This window comes from Mesoplodon bidens (assembly GCF_964165515.1).
Source record: "Mesoplodon bidens genome assembly, chromosome: 5".
NCBI classification, from domain to species: Eukaryota; Metazoa; Chordata; class Mammalia; order Artiodactyla; family Ziphiidae; genus Mesoplodon; species Mesoplodon bidens.
In genome coordinates this window covers 113,463,782-113,480,248 of record NC_138161.1, presented here as the reverse complement: position 1 = coordinate 113,480,248, position 16,467 = coordinate 113,463,782, and the positions used below count along the sequence as shown (strand labels likewise).

Sequence of the window (16,467 nt, the reverse complement as noted above, 5' to 3'; positions counted from 1 at the left end):
CACCTTGCTGCCCTCAGACTTCCCCAAACCCCTGTGGTCTACTCTTGGGCTGTAGCATCCCCTCTTCCTCCCTCCTGTTGCCTTCTTCCCCTTTTAAACTCCAGGTCCATGCGATAGGGGATGTCTCCCAACTCAGGTCAAGCCTACAGTCCCTGAGGCTTGAGCAGGAATGAGCCCTCAGGGACAGCTCAGCAGGCGGAGAACAAGGCAGCCCCGGCCTCCCCGTCTCTCCTGGGGCCTCTGCCCAGCTCTCCCCTCCCATCCACATGGGGCCCTCCCATGGGTGCAACCCACAACCCTCAGTTGTGGTGGGTTCTGTTCAGTGTAGGTTTTAAAATATTGTTTTATGGTCACAGGCCAGGATGTGAATGCCAACCGTCACATACAACTGCTCATACAAATATTCCATTCCCGCAGGGCTGGCTGGACCAGCAGGGAAATGAGCCACAAACCAGTGCTTGCACCAACCCATGGTCACCTCATGGAAGAGAGTCTAAAGTGTTAAACTTTTATGCCAGGAATCATGAAACGTGTGTCAGTTGTCATCTTCCATCATTTTTCCCCCACTTTTTAAATAGAAAACCTCCTTGAACTGTACCTGGATTTTCGGTCACCACGCATATACCAGAGACTGCTGATAAGGTGAGGACAAGAGAAAAAGATGCAAGGAAGGAGGAGGGGAAGAGATGTTTTATAATCTCTCCATCTGCACGTAGAGGTACTTCGTTTAATTTCAGTAGATATGTGTGCCTCCAAGGCAGAAATTCAGATGACTCTCTAGTCATACCGCAGAGTTCTGAGTTAAGAAACGACAGTCTTGCTTTTCCCAGAGGGTGCAACACAGAGGAAAGAGCATCGTAGGGATCCCTGAGCTGGGGTCTCACTTGCCAATCTTCTCTCCAAGGGGGGGACCGATCTCAACTTCCTCCTTAGTAAGATGGGGAAATACCTTCCCTGAATACCATGTGGGCCTACCGTGAGGGTCAAACGGAGAGAGGCTGCTTTTGTCTCAGGCATTTGATAGTCTGTGCAGGTAGGACCAATGAAGCTGTAATTGGCGAGCCTTCCAGGGGGTTTCTGAAGTCAAACTAAGATGGTAAATGGTAAGCAGCTGCCCTCATAAATAGGCCCAGGCCTTGTAATATGTTCCCTGTTTACACACGTATTAGCATTATTCCGACAAGGGTCTGTAGCGTTCACTAGAACGCTGAAAGTGTCACCGACACAAAGTGGTTAAGAACTCCTATCCTAGAAGGTCACCACCTCGGCGCGTGACCCTATGGTTACTTACAGTTTAGAGCTTGCCTTTTTGCAAGAATTTGAGGCCACTTAAAATGAAGACACTAGGCAGCAGAACATTCGTCAGAAGGATCAGAAAGCGGGTGTGGAGGGGGAGGCAGGGCGAGGATGAGGGTCAGCGGAGGGGGCGGGATTCAGTGGAGAGGACGGGGATCCCAATAAGAACTGGAGGTAGGTTCCATTTCCTGGCATTTAGTTCCCAGCCTCCTGACAATCAAGACACCAAAACAGGCCAGATTATACAAGTCCCACGCTATGACAAAAGGAAGCATCGAACGTCCCAGCACTGAACTCCGGAGAAACCAGTTGGATATGAAGACCGTCTATCTCACTGTGACACATCACCCAACCCATCCTGGAGGCGGCTCTGTCAGCCGGGGCCGGCCGGGCAGGGACCATCCCTCGCAGAGCTGCAAGACCGGCAGAAGAAGCCATGCGGGCCGAGAAGAACGAGCTCTCCCCTCCCAGCACCACCACCTGCTCAAACGTCTCTCTCCTTCTCCTGCCTCCACCTGCATCCTCTCCCGAGGGTCACAATGGCGCCCCGTCCTGCCTGAGAAGTCCTCAACCCCTCAGCTGGGTGAGGACAGAAGCTGGGGGGAGGGAGAGACCTAGCCAAGCCTCGTCAGCCCCCCACCAGGACGAGAGGGACGGGCGCGCCACATTCACGGGCACGCTGACAGCCACAGATGGACAAGCTCCCAAGCGGGTCCCACATGTCCGCAAGGGATGCCTCAGAGGCTCTTACCTCCTCCTGAGTTTCCTCCACGCTGCAGCCCTCCTCCTCCGCTCCACTGCCCAGTCCCAGCCAGGGCGCAAAAGGGCTGCAGAAGCTGAGTCCACCAGGCTGCCCTCCTCAGAAGCAACAGGAGCCCCGCACGCCTGCCGAGAGCCCTCCAGCGAGGGAGGAGCTCTTCAGTGAAGAGATGTCACGTGAACAGAGAAAAGGACCTTCTCTCCTCCCCTCTGATCTTCCCATCTGTTTGCTGTTACCTGAAATTCATCCCAAGAGTTTCATGATAATCAACTCCAGCTTTGATCCTAATTAAGCAAATTAAAAAAACACGTCTTCCGAGGAGAGGCAGCTGTTAGTTACTTTAGTCTGTCTAATTACTAGTCAACCAAGTGGAATGAGAACCCCCAGTTCTCTTTAAACGAGTGACAGCACAATCCTGATTTGGTTAAAATTACACACATACGCACAGAAAAAAAGACCAAGACGTCGTCCCCAAAAGGGCAAGAGTCGTTAGTTACCTCTGTGTGGTGTGATTATAAAAGATTTTTGATTTCTTTATGATCTCTTTATTTTCCATCTTTTCCATGTACTACTTTTGCATTAGGAAAGTAAATTGTTAAAAAATCAATCAATAAAAATAAGTACCATTTGGAAATCTGTATTAAATCAACATAGATTGATTTTAAAGGTAAAGAGTCCCTCCCCACTCTTCCTTTCCAACAAACAAGCGCATTACTGATCATCTTTCCAAACAGAAACGAGTAAAGAATTTTCCAGAGACCACCAGGTGCTCCTTGCAGGGGTCCCTGCGGCCACACAACGAGGAGGTCACTCCCATCTGTGTGCTTCCACAGCCCAGCAACGACAGAAAATGCCTATCAGTCCTTGGTTTAAGAGAGCTTTGCAACCCACCTGCTCTGTTACCTGTGTTAACTGGGGGCGGTGAGAGCATGGCCAAATCACCAGAGGAAAGAAGTAAGGGAGCCACACCCTGGGTCAGAACCTCAGGAGTCAGGTCTCCGAACAGCTGTTCCCAGAGCTTCCAGCAGGGGGCAGCAGGGCATTGCCAGCGACAGCTCCATCAACAGCCATCTGTTGTCACCAAGGAAACAGCCCTAACTTCCACATCCGGTGGAAGCCTGGAGCAACTCATCCTTTCTGTCTGTGGCTCAAGAACGCTGTGCCTTACAGAGCTGCCTGATGGAAAATGAGACTTCGAACAAGTAAATGATGTGTCTCCAGGAAACCCACAATCAAACAAAAGAGAAACCCAAAGTTTCTTCCGAAATCATATTTTTCTGTTTAGAAAAGTCTCAAAACCGCCATGTGTCTATTTTGTATATTTATCTACATTTGGCTCTATTCCAAAACGGATTTAAGGAAGCTTCACCAAGTCACAAGGTCTCTGTTTCATCCTAATTACACAGGACAAAGGAAACACAGAATCTGTTCATATTTGCCCCAGGTAATAAATAGGCTGTTTACTGACAGGCATTTGTCTTAAATGAAGTAAAGGGAACTTGGTCCAAGCTGAGAACAGATGAATCTGGGATGACAGCCCAATAGCCTTGAAGTGACGCCAGCAGCAGCAAAGTGACCAGTGAAAGAGACTTTACAAAACGGAGCAGGTAGCAGGAGGCAGGCACTGCACCTGAGACCTGGCTCTTTGTACCAGCCTGTCATTAGTTAGCCTTGTGACATGTGGCAAAGCCACTGCCCCTCTCTAGCAATCTGTTTCCTCTTCTGTAAACGAGGGATTCCTATTCCCAGATAACTTTTGACTCAGATACGAGAACAGAGGGGACTTAAGGGCCCTGCAGGGAAGGACAGCTGAAATGGGTTTTGTGTTTTGGGGCACAGGACTTTGGCTGGGGAGGGCGCTGGAAGGAAACTGTTGTCAATAATCACGTGCAAGAAGGGACTGTGTGTGGAAGCCACATCCTGACCTTTCTTCATCTGCACAATCTATTTCCAGTCTTAGCACCTGGGAACAGGGCAGGGAGGCCAGAGCGGTGGTCTTCACAGTTTCTAGCCTAACTTTTTCTTTAAGTAAAAGCTCGGAGGCTCCAAAGACACCTGCTTACCTAGGGCCACCCCTGCTACCCGCCTGGGTACCGCACAGAGCCCTGTGTGATGAGCCCTGGTCTGGAGTATCGGAGTATTGGACTGGCTTGTGTGGCGAATCCCTGAGTACACAGCCATTTCAATCCCCGCTGGGGCACCATCCACTTCGGAAAGAACGTGCACGTCGTAAACAGTGTCAGGCAAACACAAAATCTTTTGGTTTTAATCTTTACTTTCAATCCCAAACAATCTCTTTCCTTTTTGTTACAAAAGTACTAAACAAACACAGACAGGGGAAGAAAGTTGACATCTGCAAACTATGTGCCTTCAACAGGCGTCTCAGTAATCCCATCACCAACACCCATGTGCAAGGCAGAGACACCAGGTAGGTAATTCTCAGGAATCGGAACTATACCATAGATGCACGGGCACTTTATTTCATTTAAAAATGATCAACAGGAGCGAAGCCAGACTGTGTGGGTTTTACTCACTCTGACACTCCCAAGAGCCTTCTCATCTGGCCAGCCTGGAGGCCCAACCCTTCCGGAAGGGAGACGTGGCCTGCATCTCAGCAGTTCATTGAGACGACAAGCTGGAGGTGCTGAGGAAAGCCTAGAGCGCTGTCGCCGGGCTTGGAGGGGTGGCCAGGTGGCACGGCCGGGCACCTTCCTGTGTGGGCTCCTCGCCCAGGCTCACCGGAAGGTCTCTGCGCTTGGCCGTGCAGGGAACTGTGCTCAAGCCGAGCAGCTGTCCAAAGCGTGTCCGTCTCCGGCCTGACCGCTTGCCCCTCCAGCCCTCTGAGGGGAAGGAGCCATCAGTCCACTGTGCCATTGTAGGATTTGTTGAACTTGTTGAAGGTGAAATCCACGGTGTGTGTGGAGATGGGCTTTCTGTACAGAGGGTTTGAAGCCTAGAGAACACGGGAGGTAAGAGGACGTGTGTTAGTTCATTCGTTTGTTCGCACACACACAGGGTTAGAGGCCCTTCTAGGGTCAGTCACCCAGGAAGGCAGTGGGCCCCGCCCGCGGGTGAAGGCAACGGCCTTGTGCTGCAAGACTGGCTCCTCTAAGCCGGCCTGGGACGGTCCCGCCCCTCCCTGAGCTTTCTCTCTCCATCTCTGAAACGAGCGGCTGTGTCTGTCAGATGGTCTCTGAAGTCCCTTGCAGCTTTAACACACTCACTGGGGATTCATGGGGTGCTCCCTCTTGCTCAGTCCTTCGGGAGCGTGCAGTCTGCTTGGGGACATAAGACACACACGGACACTGCAATAGACTGTGAGCGCGTGGGACCCTCTCCTGGACTGCTGGACACAGTCTCCCTGCCGGGGCTGTGGCAAGTGCCTCTGCCGTGAGCCTCCCGACCGGGGCCTGCTGCGGGGCTCCGTGCAGGGCATCCAGAACTGGGCACACACCGCCTCTCAGGTTTCGCCTCTTTGTGTTTTTTGTTTTGTTTTGTTCTTTTTAACTTTTTGGCCTCACCGCGCAGCATGTGAGAACTTAGTTCCCCGACCAGGGATCGAACCCGAGCCCCCCTGCAGTGGAAGCGCAGAGTCTTAACCGCTGGACCACCGGGGCAGTCCTCGCTTCTTTGTTCTGAATCCCAAAGACGTTAGTGGGCCTCTGCCTGAACTCAGCCGGACCGCCAAGCTTGACATTTTTTCTACTCCCAACTTCCCATTGACTTACCATTTCGTAGCGGGCCCTGGATCGCTCACTCTGGAACTTTGCAAACTCTCTCCGGTCATGGATGGTGACAAGCAGCTTCCAGATGGCCAGGAGTGCAAGCCCAATCAGGATGATGCTGCCGACCACAGCCAGGAGGATGGTCATGGCATTGGGGGCAGTTCCACACTCTGGAGGGGACCAGGGCATGATGAGCAAAGCCACCACCATCACTGTGCCCCTACTCCCCGACCTTAGGCCCGTCAGCTCTCCCCAGAGGCCTTCCCTGGGTTCTCTGAGATCCCCACACTGCTTCTGAGAGACCTGGGTGGCAGGCAGGTTTCTCCAATGCACATAAAGTGGAAGATTCCAAGAGGGCTGGTCACTGTTCCAAGGCCACACAGTAAGTCAATGGCAAAGTCTAGGAGAACCTTGGTGGCTGCTCCACTTTCTCCCACATGCTGTGTGTACAGCTGCATCTCCCCAACTCGAAGCACCCACGCCCCAGCCCAGCCCCACCTCCCGTGCAGGACACTGGACCAGGTCTCAGCTTTCACGTAAATGGTTTTAGGAGTAGACTGGGCAGCAGGAGATTTCATGAAGCCGCTTCCACAAGGGCTGGGCTGGGGGCCAGCCGACACTTGTAAGCCCTTAGTGTGGAGCCTCTGGAGCAAATGTGCTTATTTTCAAAGAACCGCAAAGACAGCGCTTGGAAACAGAGCCTCATTCTTACAGGCGTGCACCCTGGGCTAGGACCACAATCCTTCCCTCTGCCTCTGGCCTAGGGAAGGCACATTATGTGGTCTAGCCCCATTTGGAAAAACAGTTTGCAATGTTTTGAAAGGAAGAGAGCAGATCTTTTTCTGCACCGCCCGCCTCTGCCCCGGCAACCTCCACCAGAGAAGAATCAAAGGGGTCATACTAGAAACCCTCATTACCCCAAGGAAAAGGGCCATTGGTCCCCAGGCCCAGAGCGTGGGGCAGAATTGCCCGTGTTAGATGAGAGCGTGCCGTCCTCAGGGGCCCAGGGAGCGAGGCATGGCGCTTGCAGGAATGTCAACCCAGCGCTCCATCTGCCCTTCTTGGACTCCACTCCAGGAAGCGGCAGCCCGGCTAGGGCTGTGTGTACCCAGATGCTTCCTGACGCCCAGCCTTGATGGTCCAGACCTGCGCTGCATGCTCGCACCACCATTAGCCATGTAGGCTAAGTGTGTTCTGTGCTTACTGTCACCCCCGTGTCCCCTCCTTCAAGAAGAGACACTCCCCCAGGGCAGGGTACTATCCTCCTCTAACTCCCATTCCCCCAAGTCATGCCCCCCCAAGCTCCGCCCCCGTGATGGGTCCCCAGACATACAACCATCTTTCTTCTAAACTATAGCAGTCAGGTAGAGGCGACCTTAGATCTTGATCTTTATATGGAACTGTATCCCTCCCCTCTCTGGAGTTTGGAAAGGACGGTGAGAACGGGTGATACATCAGAAACCGAGCCCCCTGGGGGAGCAGACGGAAGTGGCCCTCACCCACCTGGCTCCCTGAGGACTGTCAGGTTGGACTTCCCACTGGGGAGCTCTGCATAGGTGAACATCATCACACAATCCTTGGCAGTTTTGTAGAAACAAAGCACAGCCTCCTGGTCATCTTTCACTGGAAGAAAACCAAGCAGAAATGTCCCGAGTGTGTCTCTGAGTGATGCAGAGCAGCTAAGGGACAGGTGAGGAGCCGGACCCCGCAAAGAAGAAAAGGGGGTGCAGAGAGGCTTAAAGGGAAGGCTGGATCTTAAAAATGAATTTCTCAAATCAAGAACGCAGGCCCAGCGCTAAGTTAGGCTGCACTGGGGACGTGAATTCCCCTCCATGCGAGGGAGGCCTCCGCAGGCTCACTGGGGTGAAAGGAGAGGGGGCACTACGGCTGGGGCGGGACTGGGCAACGGAATTGGGTAAAGAAAAGAAAGGGCCATCCTGCTGTCCGCGGAGGGCCTGAGTGAGAGCTCACGCTTGAGTCTACCTGGCTCAGAGCCGGCTGCAGAGGCCAGGAGGCGGCAGCGCTGCTTTCCTGAGATGAGAAACCAAAAAGATCCAGGCCGCAAGGAGGATGGGTGGATGAGAGACTGCACCTCCCACCCACGGTGCGCACCGCTGGCCTCGCTCCCATAGTAAGAAGCCCCCTTCCTCAAGCTGCCTCAGCACCTGCCATCCCCACGTGGCTGTTACCTGAGGGGAAGGTATCACCAACCCCACTCCGCCCCGCTCCGCCCCGCCAGGCACTGTCTGCATTCCAAGCCTCCCCTGGGACAGGGTTAGACTGATTTCCAGGGTGGAAAGGAAGCGGCGAGGAGTGTGAAGCAAGAGAGAGGCGGGTGGTAAGGGAATGACCCACTGGTCCTGAGTAACAACTGTGGGCAATTTTGTGACACGAAATGCTTTCTAGCTCTGCCCTTTGTAACCCTGTTGCTCCAAGGAGTCTCCACCTAGAACCAGACAGTTTTGAGTGGTTATCAGACACGGAGGCCTGGGCTTTTTATCTCGGCCCCCAGTCCTAAGCCTGGTCTGGGTGAGTGTGAACGAGCATGGCTATGAAAAAGCCTGGGGGAAGGAAGGAAAAGGATAACTGGTGAATGCGAACAGAAACCTTCTCTGTGAAGCAACTGACTCATGACAAAGGGACAGACGGAGAGGCAGCTGTGCGTGAACAGCTGCATTTGCTCCAGAGCGAGTAAGTAGTCAGTGGGCCGGGGGAGGCATCGCCATCTTTCTGTGGGTGCCCAGTCAGGGGGCAACGGCCCCGGGTCTGCAGGCAGAACCTGCTGTGAGCCAGACCTCAAGTCACAAGACAGAAGCAGGGCAAGAAAAGAGGCATGAGAGGCCGGATTTGGGGAGGGCGGGGCAGGGGGTCCCTGCTGTGGTACAGCCCTGGCACACAGTAGGAGCTCAATGAATATGCGTTGGCGGAATACGTGACTTGGCATCCTCAGGAGCCATGATTCGGCCAGAGCATCACTCAAGGTCAGGGAGGCAGGAAAAAGGAGCGGGGAGACCTGTAGGAATGAGGAAGAGCCAGGGTGGCCCGCGATCCCGGGTTCATTCGGACAGTGTGAGTTCTGCCTCGTCTAATGCTGGCAGAGCGTCGCGAGAGCCGAGCCGGGCTGAGGCCAAACAGAGACTGGCTAGCTGGCCACCAAACATGGTTTCCCAGCTTCCCGGGCACAGCTGGACGACATTTCCCGCCATCCCTGTAGTAAACGTGGCCGGATGACTGAGCTCTGGGTGGGGGGGATGTTGTGTGCACCACATCCAGGCCCCACCCATGTAAACCTCCCCCATGATCTTTCCCCATTTGCAGGTTCAATGGAGAGAATTCTGAGGACCCGGGGGAGGGTGGAAACACAATCTAGAGGGCACCTGGGCTCCTGAAGGCGCACAGAGAGGCCTTGTCAAGCAGGAACATCTTCACTGGACTTCAAGTGAGTGACAAACTGACTTTTATTTTGTTAAGTCATTGAGGTTTGGGGTTTGTTTGTTGTAGCAGCTAACAGTACTTATTCTAACTAATATACCAACTTTTCAGGAAGCCTGGGAGAAGATGTAGGAAGGGACTAGGCTTCAGGGATGGGACAGAAACTTAAGAACAGGAAGGTCTTACACCCTGGAGAGCCCAGAACCTATGACCTAACACAGGTACTCCAAGTCCTCTTGGGGAGCCAGCAAGGACTAGCCAAGGACACTGAGGTTGCTTCCTAACTCAAGGTTAAAACTACCCTCCTGTCTGCCAGGCAGCCCTGAAGATCGTCCCCACGAGGGAGAAAGTCTCTACACATCTGCCAAGATCCAAAAGGGGCCGGCTGCCCAGGGCCGCTCCCCACACTCACCGATGGTGTCCACCCGTGTGATCACCTCATCCTTGCACAGGTTTTGGCAGGTCTGGTTGTCCACTGAGCTCCCTGAGTGAAGCAGCAAGCACTCAACGCAATCTCTTTGGAAAAGAGGCAATAAATGTGGGTGTTAGATGCTGGGTAGTAGCTCCACACATGTAACTGAGTGCATGTCCCAAGAGTGCAGGTCCCAGCCCTCCTGCAAGCCCCTGAAGGCTTTAGCTTCTCCCATGTTCAGATGTTTGGCCTCAAGGAACATTTCTGCTCTGTCCTTCTTGCTGCTATCATGCAGGGAAGCCCAAGGGTTCTTGGAGGAACATATGTGGGTTTAGAAGCATGTCTGATACACATGTCAAGTTGCAGGTTGGAAACCTTTCAAATTCTGACACCAGAAGCCAAATCCACCCGCACTCTGGTGCATCAAACACCTCACTGAGGAGCCTGCCCCGAACAAGAAGTTTCTGAAGATAAAAAGTGTTCCTGGCCTCGAAGAGGGGTCCTCACCCCGCCATGGCCCCACTTCCCAGGATCCCCACCAGGAGACCATCACCCAGGCAGGGCTCTCAGCACATTAAACTCTCTGGGTGGGCTTTCAAGACAAAACACCACTGCCTGGGCCCAACCACACCCATGGAATCCGAATCTCTGGGGCTGGACCTGGGCTCTTGGGGATTCTGAGTAAAGGTGAGGGCTGAGAACCAATGTCCTGGAGACCCTCAGGCCCTTGCCCCCTTCCTGCTCCCAGACAGAGCCCACCTGGCAGGGGAGCTAAGCTCTAAGGGTCTGTAAAGCTTGTTGTGGAGGGGAGAGAGGGTCTCTGACCTCTATGGGGGACTGGGGGATGGGGGAGCATAAATGGGATGGTGAGAACTCAACTCCAGGGAGAAGTGGGTTGGAACAAAACCACCAGCTGACGGGGAACGTGCAGGAACTTTCTGAAGTGATGGTGCTCGGTGGCCGGCAAGGATGGTGAGAGACCCCAAAAGAGAGGTTTCCCCAGGAAATGGGGTGAGGACTCCAGAGCCAAGTGGGCTGGGAGGGCCACTGCCTCCCTGCTGCTGTGCCCTGGCACCCGAGGGCAGGGGAGCCTCACAGAGCCTCAGCCACATGGGGGGACAGCAGCCCAACCTACCCCACAGGCCTGTGGGGACCAAAGGGGCTGCATGTCTGGAAAGCTCCCTGGCAAAAGTATGGAGGGTTGTACCATCACAATGCATTGCCTTTATTAGTATCATTTTAAAATCCTGTGGGATGGAGAGACCAGGTGCTACGTTTCCAGGGCAGAAACTGTGGCCTGAAGGGAGCTGAGAGCGTTTCATTAAGTCGCCCTATTTTACAGGTGAGGGAAGTGAGGAATCAGTAACAGCAGGGTCCAGCACCCAGGTACCTGCCTCTCTGCCAAGTCCCTCCCTGAGTCCTTACTCCACTTTCCGAACATTGAGGAGGAATGGGCGAGTGAGTAGATTGTGGAGGGAAAGTAGGTAAGGCTTTCTTACCAGGGTCCTAATATCCTTAAGAACCCAACTATCCTCGGATTGGCCACGAAATCCCACTCTCCTGGTAATGACTTCATGGAAACATTCTGAAGTTAAACAAGTAGGTAATTTTTGCATTTCTCCTGAGGCCAGAGCTCCAGCAGGCAGGCAACTGAGACTTGGCTGGGCACCAGGAAGGCATGGCTCCAGCTCTGGTCATTCATGCTGATGCCACTGCCCCTCCTCCACTCATGGATTAACACACTGCAAAGAAAGGCGGCCGCTTCCGGTCTCCGCTAGGATTCACTGAGCCCTCCATCTGCATGCCCTGTTGTCATGAAACCACAGGGCCGCTTCCAGGGAACATTCCCTAGTCATCCATGTGGACAAATCAGTTTAACCTGTGTGCTCCACACACTGGATTGAATCTTGTGATCTATTGTAGTCACGTATTAAAATGTCTGGCCTTTAAACAAACAAGTTGCTGAGACAGACTTTGCTCAGGGAGACTGTTAATTGAAATCAGCTGAAACTGAATATGCACTCACCCAAGGTGAAGAGCGTGTTTGGTTAGTTCTAGAAAGTAGAGATTGACTGCTCTGAAACCCCAGAAAAAAAAGGACATAGGCATTCAAAACCTGTTGGCTCTCAGCAAAGCAGCAAGCAGAAAAACAGCCTGAAATAATAAGGCACTATCAAAGGTACTTTGTTTAAAAAAAAAAAAAAAGTGACAACTAGGCTGTGAAAGAGACTGTGTCAGTGTGGCCCGGAGACAAGTGAGAAGAATGAGTGAGGTTCCCCTACGGCATCTCTTTGCTCTCCTTGCTCCTTTGATATTGCTCAACGGATAACAAATCACCAAGTCTATGTCTTCTTGGAAATGAATGCTTTAAACATTTAAAGCTAAGGTGGTCTTCCCAAGAGGCCTTTTAACTGACCTAAGCCAACCCTATATTGCCTTGCTGCTCCGGAAGAAGGAAAGAAACAGGCTTGATCTGCCTTTATTGGTTCCATGTGCATTGTCCTAGCTTGGCACCAACCCCCATCAACCTCATATGCCCCAAGGTCTGGGAGCACATACTCAAAAGGGTTCTGCTGGTGGGAGAGCTGGGGGTAGGGCACCTCCCTCAGGCATTAAATGTTGATAATGGCCATGATTCCAGGCTCAGATAGCCACAGCTATTTGGGCTCCAGATCCTGGATCCTAACTTCCTCCTTCCCCTGGGATGTTTCTATTTGGATTTCTGTTGTTTCTCTGCTCTTAGCAGGTCTAAAGTAGATCTGTGTTTCTTCTCCCTTACTCTGCCTGGCTTCCCTCTAATTACACAGAATAAAATCTGGCCCTGTCTATCTTGTCTCTCCATCTGCGGCCAGCTTTCAATTACCCACGCCTGGATTATTTGTGGCAAACATCCAACCAGGGGTTCTGCCACCCAGAATGTTTCTGAGTGCAGACTGACCGGCAGCCGCGGCTGCTCAGGGAGCATGAACTCGTCTCATTAGGAGCCCGAGCCAGGGGTTTGGGAGGGAAATCTGCCAAAAAAAAATTGCACAGTTGCCTTTCCCAGCCAAAGAGAAACAACGTCTGTATTATTATTTGTTTCTGATTATCTGTGCCCTCCATCCTGGCCCCTTAGGACAAAGATGATCATGGCACAGCTGTTTCTCTAGCAAAATTCAAGAGAAACTGTCACTCTTGCTTTCCCGATGGCATAACTCCCTGATTTAATTCCCTCTCATTCGCACTCTGGCAGAGTGTGAAGGGCAGAGCCGTGGGGAGGTCATCAGGGGAACGTAACCCCGTGGCTGGGTCGGTGGAGGCCTGGAACCCGCGTCTGGACAATCTCTGCATTCAGCAGCAGCGCAGAGACCCACTCCATTATCTGTACAAATGGAGCAGAAAATTCAAAAGCCACTGCAGTTTGTTCCTGGCTTGCCTTATCTAGGTCGGGTGCCCTCCTGTCCAATTTACCTTCTGATGATGTTTTGTTTAAAGCAGCATTTCCCATATGGGGGGGCCTGTGAAACATTGTTTGGGAGATGTTAATGGGGCAGGAGGTCAAATTCATTTGGAAGAAAGATGCGTGCTGAATGTCCTTTTAAAATACTCAGTGACACACTAAAGGCTCAAGAAGATGCTATTTTGGTACTAAAATCAGTTTAATTTCATTTAACTCAGTAATCCTGTAACTTCTAAACTTACTTAGGAACAGAATAACAGTTTTTGTTGTTGTTGTTATGTTTTGATTTTTTTTTTTTTTTTTTTTTTTTTTTACAAAATCCCCATGGAACCAGCGTTTCAAAGACCCTATTCTAGTTAATGTTAGTAAGAGTTTCGATCCCCAGCAAGGCTGGGTGGGGACGATGCAGGAGATGGGGGGTGAGAGGCTGGCCAGCCCTGAGGGCTGACTAGCCGGATGACAGGCCTGGTCTGGGGGAGACGCTGGGGTTGGGGCAGGGGTGGAGGGCTGTGGGGGGGGCAGCGCTTTACCTCTTGGTGCTGCAAGCATCCAGGCAGGTCGGGCACTTCTCACACGTCTCCCCAAAGGCCCCTGGTTCCGTGCACTGGCACTGCCCACAGACACAGTGCCCGCGGTCACTGCAGATCTGGCCATCCCTGGCCTGGCACGTACTGATGTCTGTCGAGCAGTTACAGTTGTCCCCGATGTAACCTGCGTGGCACTTGCATTCTCCGCAGTGACAGTCGCCGTGGCCTAAAGGACACACATGGCACATCAGCGCCTGCCTGCTTACACGGACACACAACCAACCGCCCAGCGCCTGCCGTGTGCCGGACACTGGGGATCCCACAGAATGAGACGCCGACTGTGCCCTCGCAGGCCATCTGGGAAGACAAAGGGGGCCTGGTGCTGACACGGGGTGACAGCAAGGCGCCCGGGCAGTGCACGTGGCCCGGCTGGGCTGAGTGCTGCTCCAAGTCGGTCCAGAACTGGGCCGAGTCGTGCCACAGGTCCAGGACACCAGAGAGCTTCTTCCTGTCTCCCGTGTTACGGGATGAATGGCCCCAGAACCTGTGAACGTGACCTCGTACGGCAAAGGAGACTTTGCACTGTGATGAAGTGAAGGATTTTAAGACAGGGGAGATTCTCCCGGATTATCCAGGGGGGCCCTAAGTGCCACCACAAGGGTCCCTAGGAGAGGAAGGCACTGGGAGATCTGACTACAGAAGGTGGTGGCGACGGACAGGAGAAGCAAGATGCTGCGCCGCCACCTTTGGAGGTGGAGAAGGAGACCTCGAGGAGCCCGGAATGCAAGGAACGCAGCCCTGCAAGACGGAAAAGGCGAGGGAAGGGTCCTGGCCCAGAGCCTCAGGGCGAGGAGTGCGGAGGCCCTGCTGCCGTCTCCACTGTAGCCAGAGGAAACCATTTCAGACTCTGGCCTCCAGAAGAGAGAACACATCGGAGCTGTTCTCAGTCGCTAAATGTGTGGAACCCTAACACAGCCCCGAAGGAAACCAACACAGTTGTTGCCCCTCAGTCTCAGTGAGACGCTGATTCTTGCTCCGGCCTTGGAGCCGCGGGCCAGAGCTGGGTGACTCACGAGCAGGTACGGGGGACGGCAGCGGCTAACACCGAACTCGCTATGCACGTGTCAGGCTTTACAGCACGAACTCGATGAATTCTTACAACCATCCCACGTGCACAAGTGACGAAACTGACACACGGAGGGATGAAGTGGCTTGCTGACGGTCAGGCAGCTAGCGGCTGCAGAGCCGGGACCCAAACCGGGGAGTGTGGCTCCAGGGCCCACGGTCTGAACTCCAGGATCCGTGGCCTCTCAGGAGGAGAGGACAGAGCAGGCCCTAATCAAGATGAGAACCAGCTGAGGGGCCCCCGCTCCCCCCTTGCAGGAGGAACCCTTTCCACAGCCTGCAAGGGAGGAGGAGCTGGGCATCCCCTCCCGGTTCTGCAGGCATCAAGGGCAGGGGAGCTGCTGGGCTCAGAGGACTGAGGAAGTGTGCGCACCAGGCACACACGTGTGCGCGCTGGACAGCAAAAAGCACGGACAGCACCAGCCTCCAAGGGGGCCAGGAGCCTGATAGTTAGTGGATTCTCTATTTTTTGCTAACAGAGGCAGAAAGCAGTGCTACACATGGCACTTAATTTTTTAAAAAATTCCTTATAGTATCACTGCAGCATATTGTCCTTTCTCGTGCCATTTTGCTAAGGCTAATATTAATAGGACCAAGAATTTGTATTTACTGAGAACCCACTGACATACTAGCAGGAGACCAGGCAGGCAGGGGATGGCATCAGACAGGGGCGCCTTGCATTTTATGCCTGCTCCTGAGTCAGTTATCCTTGTCGTTGGACCTCAGCACCTTCTGAGACCACCAATGAGTGCGACCCACAATTCAGGTCAGGACCTAACTCCAGAGAGCCTCTTCACCTCCACTTCCTTCCTGTCCCCCTCCCCAACCTGTCTGCTCTGGAGAGCCTAGAATCTGCAGGAGGCAGGGAGGCCATCTGGAGCCGCCAGTCCTCCCCTCCCTCCCATGCATGCGGGGCAGCCTCTCTGCAGCCCAGGGATGCAGAGCCCCAGCAGATACTGTGCTGGGCGAGAGCACCCTCCCACTTCACAGCCAGTGCCGAGGCAGATGGCAGCCCTCTGGGAGAGGTGAGGAAGGCCAGACCCCAGCCAGGAGGAGGCTGTGGAGTGCAGTTTAACTGCCTGGAAGCTGGCGTGTGATATGTGGGCCACAGGAGAGAGCAGCACCCCTGCTCATGGGTTACACGGTGGGGGGATGGGGCATGGGGGGGGAGGGCAGCAGAGAGCACAACTCACCCCAGGGAGGGAGGCCTGCACCCCCTTCCTCTGCACCAATCCCTGAACAGCCCTGGCAAGCAGGAAACCACCCCCCACAGGAAGTCTTCCCAAATGAAATGGATCCAATCTGCACAACTCCCTAACTCTCGGCCTCAGGACCACATGGGTCAAGAGGCTGTTTTAAATTAAAATGGTTCACACTCAGGGTGATTTTCCCCCCAACATTTTATTATGACAATTCCAAACCTGCAGCCAAGTTGAAAGGACCGTACAGAGAACATCCATCCACTTACCACCCCCATTCCACCATCAGTATGCTGCCAGCTGCTTCACCACACACCTACCCATCCCTCTATCCATCCATCAATCCATATATTTTTTAATGCATTTCAAAGCGAGTTGCAGTTATCAGTGCACTTGAGGAGTGGTTTTTAGTACAGCTCTGGTCTCTCCAGTGGCTTGTACATCACGCCATCTCACCAAGCAAAAATAGAGGAAGTAAGAGGCATGGTTGGTGCTATATTTACAAACAGCAAAGACACTACTCAGGCCAGAGAGACTGCTTTGTTTGACACT

General features: G+C 53.2%; 1 protein-coding gene across 2 annotated transcripts in view; it reads right to left on the bottom strand.

Moving 5' to 3' along the window:
* Nucleotides 1–4,313: 4,313 nt before the first annotated feature.
* Nucleotides 4,314–16,467, bottom strand: part of ITGB5 (integrin subunit beta 5) — a 109,698-nt gene continuing 97,544 nt past the window's right edge. Inside the window, exons 11-15 of one of the 2 annotated variants that reach the window (XM_081235272.1) lie at nt 13,595–13,817; nt 9,626–9,729; nt 7,285–7,404; nt 5,785–5,951; nt 4,314–5,009 (exon numbers count right to left, since the gene is read on the bottom strand). In XM_081235272.1, coding sequence (XP_081091398.1) covers nt 4,914–5,009; nt 5,785–5,951; nt 7,285–7,404; nt 9,626–9,729; nt 13,595–13,817 — 710 coding nt within the window. In that variant the 3' untranslated portion in view covers nt 4,314–4,913. The remainder of the gene's footprint in view (nt 5,010–5,784; nt 5,952–7,284; nt 7,405–9,625; nt 9,730–13,594; nt 13,818–16,467) is intronic. The other variant, XM_081235273.1, reaches the window with a different exon arrangement.